Here is an 8,399-nt window from a genome sequence, read left to right on the forward strand (position 1 = left end):
TTAACCCTTGCTATCAGGTCGGGTGTACCCCGGATGTTACATCGTTAACCCTTGCTATCAGGTCGGGTGTACCCCGGATGTTACATCGTTAACCCTTGCTATCAGGTCGGGTGTACCTCGTATGTTACATCGTTAACCCTTGCTATCAAGCTGGGTGTAGGTGGTATGTAACGTGTACGTTGTGATACTGAGCTCATTTCAATACGAGGGGACGCATGACACAAAGGTTTGAGGCAAGCTGCTATGAACCGCTCAATGAACTCCACTGAACGAAACAGTTAGCAGTTTAAGTGGATGCACAGATTTGGTAAGGTTTAATCCTCAACAACAGAACGTGTTCCCAATGCTCATAATCCACTTAGGTGCAGACTGGACTCTGTAACCTGAATGCAGTGTAGCCTGGTTATAACACCAATCTGGTTATATACAGCCAAGATGGCCAGAAAGGATTTCCCACAATTTCCATCCCCTGGCGCCTCAAATTTTCACTGAACACTGCTCCAGTTACTTGTCTGTGACATCCACACTCACTCACTAACTCACATACTGGCACCATTAGGTATTTGTGTCTCAGGAAATCAAGGGTAAAAACGTGTTTATTATAAAGAAAAAATAAACAAATATTTACAGCATATTTACAACAAAATCATAATAAACCCGAGAAATTACGTAAAGTCATTCAGATGAACAGTTTCGGATATGACGTGGTCAACGTATCACAGTCTACAGTCAGTCACAGCTTGTGGCCAATAGCTGCACATGCGGCATAATACAACACTCACAAGAACATGTCGTTGATTTCAAAATCGACGTACATATGAAATTCACACAGTCACACTAGAGTGAACCCTGAACACCGATATCAAGTTTGTCCGTCACAGCTAGTTACACATAGGATGATAGACATACTCAGTGGCCCGAAGAGCTATGGCGACTCCATCTTCTGTCCCAATTCTCGGTACAGTTTGTCCCTTCATACGTCACATAATTGTCCACTGTGAAGTTTTGATAGTTTCGCTATGTTTCATATTGTGGAGCACCCATACTCATCATCTACGACTCTTCTGAAAGTCTTTCACGAGTCGTGACATTTCCTGCACCGATTCCAACAATCCTTCTCCATTAGGTGCGCATGCGCCGTGTATGTACCATTTCCGGTTTTTGAGGTCACTCATGTCAAGTTCATCGACAATCTCAGAGGGCTTTAGGGCACCTGTGTCCAGAAACACAAACACATGCATATACAAGACAAAGTATATACTAGTACATGTACTTCAGTTCCACAAACTAGAATAATGAAATGGTTAATACATGAATAAAATATACTCCTTCTCCTTCGTGCTGAATCAAGTCACCTGGCAGTTTAAAAATGACCTTTCGTTTGAAACTCCAGAGAACATGGTCTTTGAAAACACGAAGTGATATAATCAATGCTGGCTATTATATGCTAGCGGCCCTAGGGTGACCATGTTGTGAAGGTGTTAGCTCTCCACAGATGACCTTGGTTTGGACCTCCAAACACCACGGGCCCCGAACTATACAGAATGCTAGCGCATGGCAGGAATGTGACATACCTATACAAACGCCTTGGTATCAGTTCTCCCTAACAGTGCCACTTTTTATAGTATCAACCACTAGTCTTGCCGGTCGTAACTCACATGGACCTTTCTGACGCACTCACCTGGCAGGTCCTGCTTGTTGGCAATCACCACCACCGGCACCCCCTCCATCTCCGGCGAACTGCAGATCCCATGGAGTTCCGACCTGGCTTCCTTCATGCGCAGACGATCTGCGCTGTCCACCACGTAGATCAGACCTAGACAGCATTTAAGAACTTCCTTCTACACATTTGCCGTAAATGGGTGTGTAAATGCGCGAATCCTTCCCAACAGCAATAAAAACTTCACAGGCTTCTTACGTGATGTACACGAGAAACGTAATGTATACAATAATACGATGTCAGTGACATCGTTCAAACATTGATACCTATTAACATACACACCTATTCCATTGTCAGACAATCCGGTTCAGAGGCTAGTAAATGGCGCGGTAAGTTTTCGGAAAATGCAAAAAAAAATTATCTGTTTGGCTAACCAATCAAAAGAGATGGTATTATTCATGACATATTTTAACTCAGCCGAGCTGTCATATTTAAATCTAGATAGGGAAAGGCGTTATTTAGTTCGTGTTCCTAACCTAAACCGTAGGTCTTGATACAAGTATTGTCTTACGGCGTTGTTTAACAGCCATGTCGTGGTCGCGTGTGTTGGCCAACCGCGGCATTAAGGTCAATGTCGATCCACCCAGTCCGGGTATGACGACACACCAGAACAGCCAGGCTGCAGCTGAGGGCCCAGCAACAGGCTGTCTCCCGTCAAGACTCACTCAGCCATTTTCAGATATCTACCTCACTTTGTCGGCCATAACCCCAGCCTGTGTGGTCCTACTGTGCGCCCTGTATTGTTCTGTGTTAAAGAGTATGACTCCCATTTTAATGTATAACGGGGGTGGTGAGATAACCCAGTGGTTAAAGGGTTGTCTTGTCACGCCGAAGACTTCGGTTCGATTCCCCACATGGGTACAGTGTTGATCTGCCTTATGTTTTGAGGTAGTAGTATTGACCTACCCTGTGTGTTGAGGTAGTAGTGTTTCCACAGCTGTCGGATCTTTTCCTGACCACCCACGTCCCACACCGTGAACGTCACACCCTTCACCGGGCTGACGGTCTCCACGTTGAAGCCGATGGTGGGGATGGTGCACACGCTTTCGTTCAGCTTCATTTTGTAGAGGATCGTTGTCTTACCTGGAACAACGACACCAGATCAGTAAAACACGGAAAACAAACAGTCCTTTCAATTCTAAACCGAGGACCGCATATACTAACCTCGCACAAATATGATGTTTTTCTTATTCAATGTAGGTTAAAGGGTCACGATGGCCTAATGTTTAAGCGTTTGATTTTTACGATTCAGACACAGGTTTGAATTCTCACATGGTTCGTATGACTGAAACTCGATCAGTCTTTGTGACATTGCTGGAGCATTGCCATGTCGGCGTAAAACTATACTCACTCTAATCTCGGCCTCCGGAACGGCATGCGGTTCAAATTTCAAACGTATACACTGAATGAGTGTTTGCTCCTGATTACCATAACGAACACATAGTCGAACATCGTGACAAGTGGAGAGATATCATTTATGTGATGAGTCTTTCGCCTTCCTGTCGAGGCGATGTAACTGGTTTTATATCAATGTTATTGTGAACCTTTAGTAATTATTTATATGCCACACCTCACATTTCGCCACATCAATGTTTATTCTAAAATCTAAAGCTGATTTAGATAATCAAGGAACGTTTCATACTGATTGTGCGAGTAAAACATAAGGAAAAAGGCCTACTATTATTACATATGTCTTATCATTCGCGAATTACATCCGGATTACAATCTTCGTCAACCGATATAGTTAAAATTGCTGTAAAAAGCTAGCAGGATCCGGGCGGGAGACTCAACTCGATGATACGTCAGATAAATGGGATGTTGATCAATGCGTAAATTAACAGACATAAACTCAAACAAACATCTCTGATCTGCCTACCTGCCGCATCCAACCCAAGCATCAGAATACGCGATGGCTCCGATGAAAACTCGCTGTAGATCTGCATAAGCCTTGACAGTAACAAACCCATTGTGATGTCACAAAACTTCGCTTCAACACGATAACGACTCGAAATGTGACCTGTTCTACAGAAACAGTAACTTAGTAAAGCTGTATTCCGATTTTACTTTTCTACTCTGAAATATCACCAGTTATTATTCTCTGTGCTGTATGTCTGCCTGACTGTCGTTGATATGAATATAAACACCACTGTCAGCCTTATATACTTAAGCTAGGCGACGAAATATACAACACGCAACATTGCCTTGTCAATTTCAGGCCACGTGGAGTTCTATAAATAGCTCATCACTGCGATGTGGATCGCGACAGGCTGGAGAAAATGACGTCACGCGACTATCACCACAACAAAGTGATCACGTGACTTTGACACAAAACAGTGTCATGAGTTTGCGAACTCGCTCAGGTAATACAAACACATATATTGTACATGTCAAAGCAAGCTAGTATTCAAGAACAGTCATCTAACCAACGAGCTCAAAAGAACCTCTTATGATTCTCTTTAATGTGACATGTCTCTGAGGACCAGCGAGCATTTTAACCGAGGATGCTTTGACAACAATGTTTGCAATGTGCTTTACGGAGATATAATGTTTATTTCGACCGATGGGTCTGAAAACGGGGTAAATTTACGAATTCCTGGCCGTTAGGTTTGATGTCGCATGGGCTTAAATTGACGAAATCCATCTTATTAAATATCATATATTTCGTCATTTTGAATTTAATTTGAAATTATTTAGTTTCAGCAAAATTATTGGGTCTCAGTGAAATGTATGTCATACAGTGTGCACCACAGCGAATCTTTATGCGTTATGTTAATCAAATTGCTCCATTTCTCACACATGTTCAGGTGGCAACAATTTTTACTCGGATTTCCTCCTTTTCACTTCATCTTCTTCTGTGGTGCTGGGAGAATGGAGAATTTTGTATTGTTGCCATTCGAAATAATCATAATCATTCTTTTGTTTAGACGACAAACATTGTTAAGCATGCGCATGTCTCTTGACGTATGTTTTCATGTTATGAACTAGTAAACGAGTTTTAAAAACATAAAATGAGAAAACTGAACAAGTCCAGTATGAGATGCATCGTTTATAACGATCGTCGATGACCTATACCCACGTGCACGTACGCGCGTGGACAAAATTGGGGCTACTGATAAAGTGCATGATGACAGTCGCATCAGCAAGATATCTTAATTTCTAATGAGAGCATAGCTGAAGGACGGCATTTATATGCTAGATATTTTGACTGTTGGGAATTGTTATTTTCCTTGTACGTGTACATTTTTATTTGATTTGTGTCGCATTTCCGTCTCGCTCGTGAATATCCAGGTTAGTATCGGTCTTGTGGGAGGCGAACGGGGGACGTGTAGTCAGCCTAGCTGACTTGGTAGACAGATGACATCATATGTCTCGACGCCCATGCTGCTGATCACAGGACTGTCTGCTCCAATCTCAGTTACCTACAGATGGCTGCCGTATAGCTGGAATAGTGTTGAGAGCGGCGTAAAACAACAAACCATCAAAGCAATTCGGTTTCGATATTGACCTGTACCTATTTTTGTCACGAAATGTTTAACAACAAAATAACACTGGGAGTCACAACGTGGTAAATTAAGAAACTGTGACTTGACTCGTGTCAACACTGGAACAGCGCTTAATAATGGCTGTGATACAGGCAGTGAAAACATGTTTTGATTATTATACAGGTGAAAGAGTCCTTTGTGTTATTTAACTTGCTAAAGAACCTATGTGTAGTATACATGTTTGACTTGTATTGAACTAGTATTGCATTATAATTATGCCATTGAGAGGCACTCGACTTTGTCAAAAATCGTTTTGAAAATGTATAAGAAAATTTGTTCCCTTTCTGAGCACTGTATCAAACATCATGTAACAAATCGGCCCAAGATTGCAGGAGTTTAAGATTGCGATGCCTGTAGTGTGATAACGTTCACCCCAGAGGTGATTTGGTTTGATTTTCGAGTTTGAGGACGTATTAAAGTTGATAAAATGGGTGTTCTGTCGTGGAAATCAGGCAGGATGTGTGGGGAAATGTATAGTTGAGAGGTACGTGTGCATAGTTTTGAATGTCACCGAATTCTTAGCGTACATTTCAGCCTGAAATCGGAACGAGTCGATGTCGGCACGAGAATCCAATATGGCAGCTGCTGCTCCTTTACTCTATTAATATATACGACGAGCGTGTAGATCTGTGGTCTATGTTTAACCTACAGTGCGATATCGGGTTCGTGTGCATTCATGTACGACTATGTACATACCACACAACAGTAATACAAACAGGAGTGAGTGAGTTTAGTTTTACGCCTCCTTTAGCAATAACGCCCGAACACTTTAATGACCAGACTACCCCAGCGCCCCTATTTTACAGTATGCCTCTGTCTATTGCTAGTTTTTTCTTGTATCCTCCGCCTTGATATTGCTGGAATATTGCCAAAAACGTAAAACAAAACTCACTCACTAACTTGAGAGTTGTTGTTGGGTAACGCCGCACTCAGCAATATTCCAGCCATATGGCGGCAGCCTGTAAATAATCGAGTCTGGACCAGGCAGTCAAGTGATCAACAGCATTAGCATCGATAAACGCAACTAGGATACGATGCCATGTGTAAACCAAGTCAGCTGACCTGACATTCGAGTTGTACGTGAAACATGGGTTGTAGGAGAGTAATTCTAATCCGGATCTCTACGAGTCCAAACTCAACAGAGCCGCACAGAGTAATATCTGTATTCTTTGAGACTCGGTGCAGGGGTGCGCAGTTCCCATTATGTCCTGAATGTTTTGGGTTTTTTTAGATATAATCAATGAAACTCCGGTAAGAATAAAGTGCACCCCCGCCCAACCCCCTTTTTTGCTCAATAGTGTGCAAACACAAACACGCACGTTTCTCCAAAACCTGTATCCGCCCCTGATATAAAAATGAGCAGTGGGTAAGGCAAAGAAGATATCCACTTCTCATCAACAGTTACCCAACTAGGAAGGCCATACTATGATCATCACATACATAGTCTTATTGTGACTTCAGATGTAGTGTGTGATATATGAGACTATAGCCAGCTTCCCTTTAAAAAATAAAAGCCTAGAAAATTCTGCAAAATTCCAGAGTCACTGAAATGCCTAGGGGATTGTAGCAGAAGTCTAAATATAGCAGATCACTGCATGCCCGTCACTGACTATGGGTACAAAGTAACAATTGAAACGATGTTGTACAACGTACAATACTACCCCTAAAGTAATACGGATAAAGGTTAGCTGCTGACCGTATATACATACGATATTAGATCGTACGTGCCATTTAAAGTTTGAAAGGTATAAACTCGACCATTGACGAGTGGCGGTTGCAGTATCCAATTTCTCAGTTACCGAGTGGGTGGTGGAGTGAACAGCGTTTTACGCCGCATAGCATTGAGGGTCTTGCGAAGGCTGGCCTTATCATCGGCTGTGTTGATACGCCCAAGTGTGAGACTGTGAACAGCATTTTACGCCGCATAGCATTGAGGGTCTTGCGAAGGCTGGTCTTATCATCGGCTGTGTTGATACGCCCAAGTGTGAGACTGTCAACTGCGATGTTACAAGAAGGGACAAAATCTATCTAATCAGATCTTAGGATGATATTTATTCCGACTATAGGACTTTCATGATTCTTACATATTGTTCAGCCGGCAGGCTGTAAAGTAGTTCCTGTTTAGGGCCGAGTATTTCACACAAAAAGATGTTTGTTTTCCTTATCGTTAGGTAATTCAAGTATGTTATCACTAGTACAAACTGAAAAATTATTGAATCAATGCAATTTTTAAAATTTTGAACAACCTTTAAAAAGACCAAAACTGTTGACTCTGATGAACAAGCCCATACTGTAGAGGGTACGTATTTTAGGAAAGTATAGTTAAGATTACATCTCTTTGAAATAAGATTTTCATAAAATCTGAGTTTAAGTAGTTAAACTTTACCGTGCACTATATAATCACAATATCGAACTGCAGCTACTTCCTTATACATTGCGTGCATGAATAATTATTCAGTCTGATGACATTTCTAAACAGGCAGTCACATGAACATATAACAGACAGTGTTGTGTGAGATCATGCTGAGATCCACGTTTGCACGCGTGCCCATCATTATCTTTGTTCTACAACATTGAAAATGAAAACATGAAAAATACAGAAAGAAAGAAACGTTGAACAATGTTTGGGAACAAACAAACAAAAAAAACCTCGCATAGGAAGGCAATCACTCCTGTCGTGACCAGAGGGTGTGTTACATAACGACTGAAGTCTTTGTCCTGATGGCTCATCCTTCTGATTTTAGGATTATGTTCTTCCACATGGCTAGCAACTGTCATATTGCCGCCATATATCAGCAATCACGACACCATTCCGAACGTAGTCGAACTGTTATTTGAAATCTTTACATGAACGAGCCGTGGAGTCACATCGTCCATGCATTTGTACACAAATGTTTATGCGTTGTCCCGCAGTCGGTCACCCATGAGCTTCTCCACATTATTACAGTTAATTATGTGGTTGTTTCTGTCTTTTTAACTTTCATGTCCTGCATTTAAATGTCATGAAACAATCTTCATTGTCAAGTCATTGTCACATCAGTCCAAACAGGTTTCAACATAAGTCTTCAGTTGGTCATCCCTGAGGTTCAGGACACTATCACAGATACATGTTTCTGGCTATTTCCATCCCTAAAGGT

The 8,399-nt window shown here is 41.8% G+C and overlaps 1 protein-coding gene across 1 annotated transcript; it reads right to left on the minus strand.

Moving 5' to 3' along the window:
- Positions 1-1,034: 1,034 nt before the first annotated feature.
- On the minus strand, positions 1,035-3,713 carry LOC137257854 (ADP-ribosylation factor 6-like). Its single transcript, XM_067795337.1, has 4 exons — positions 3,597-3,713; positions 2,627-2,803; positions 1,682-1,816; positions 1,035-1,213 (listed from the first exon to the last, which is right to left on the minus strand). The coding sequence occupies exons 1-4, from the start codon at positions 3,685-3,687 to the stop codon at positions 1,050-1,052; spliced, it is 567 nt and encodes a 188-aa protein (XP_067651438.1). The 5' UTR covers positions 3,688-3,713; the 3' UTR covers positions 1,035-1,049.
- Positions 3,714-8,399: the final 4,686 nt, after the last annotated feature.

Source organism: Haliotis asinina, chromosome 12, assembly GCF_037392515.1.
Source record: "Haliotis asinina isolate JCU_RB_2024 chromosome 12, JCU_Hal_asi_v2, whole genome shotgun sequence".
Taxonomy (NCBI): Eukaryota; Metazoa; Mollusca; class Gastropoda; order Lepetellida; family Haliotidae; genus Haliotis; species Haliotis asinina.

What these genes read in the sequence shown, in the direction of transcription:
- LOC137257854 (XM_067795337.1), bottom strand. Translation starts at nt 3,687, where the DNA reads ATGGGTTTGTTACTGTCAAGGCTTATGCAGATCTACAGCGAGTTTTCA. An exon ending in GCTTGGGTTGGATGCGGCAG is followed by an intron (nt 2,804 to 3,596) that starts GTAGGCAGATCA and finishes TCGTTGTTCCAG; the next exon opens with GTAAGACAACGATCCTCTAC. An exon ending in CAACAAGCAGGACCTGCCAG is followed by an intron (nt 1,214 to 1,681) that starts GTGAGTGCGTCA and finishes TTCTGGACACAG; the next exon opens with GTGCCCTAAAGCCCTCTGAG.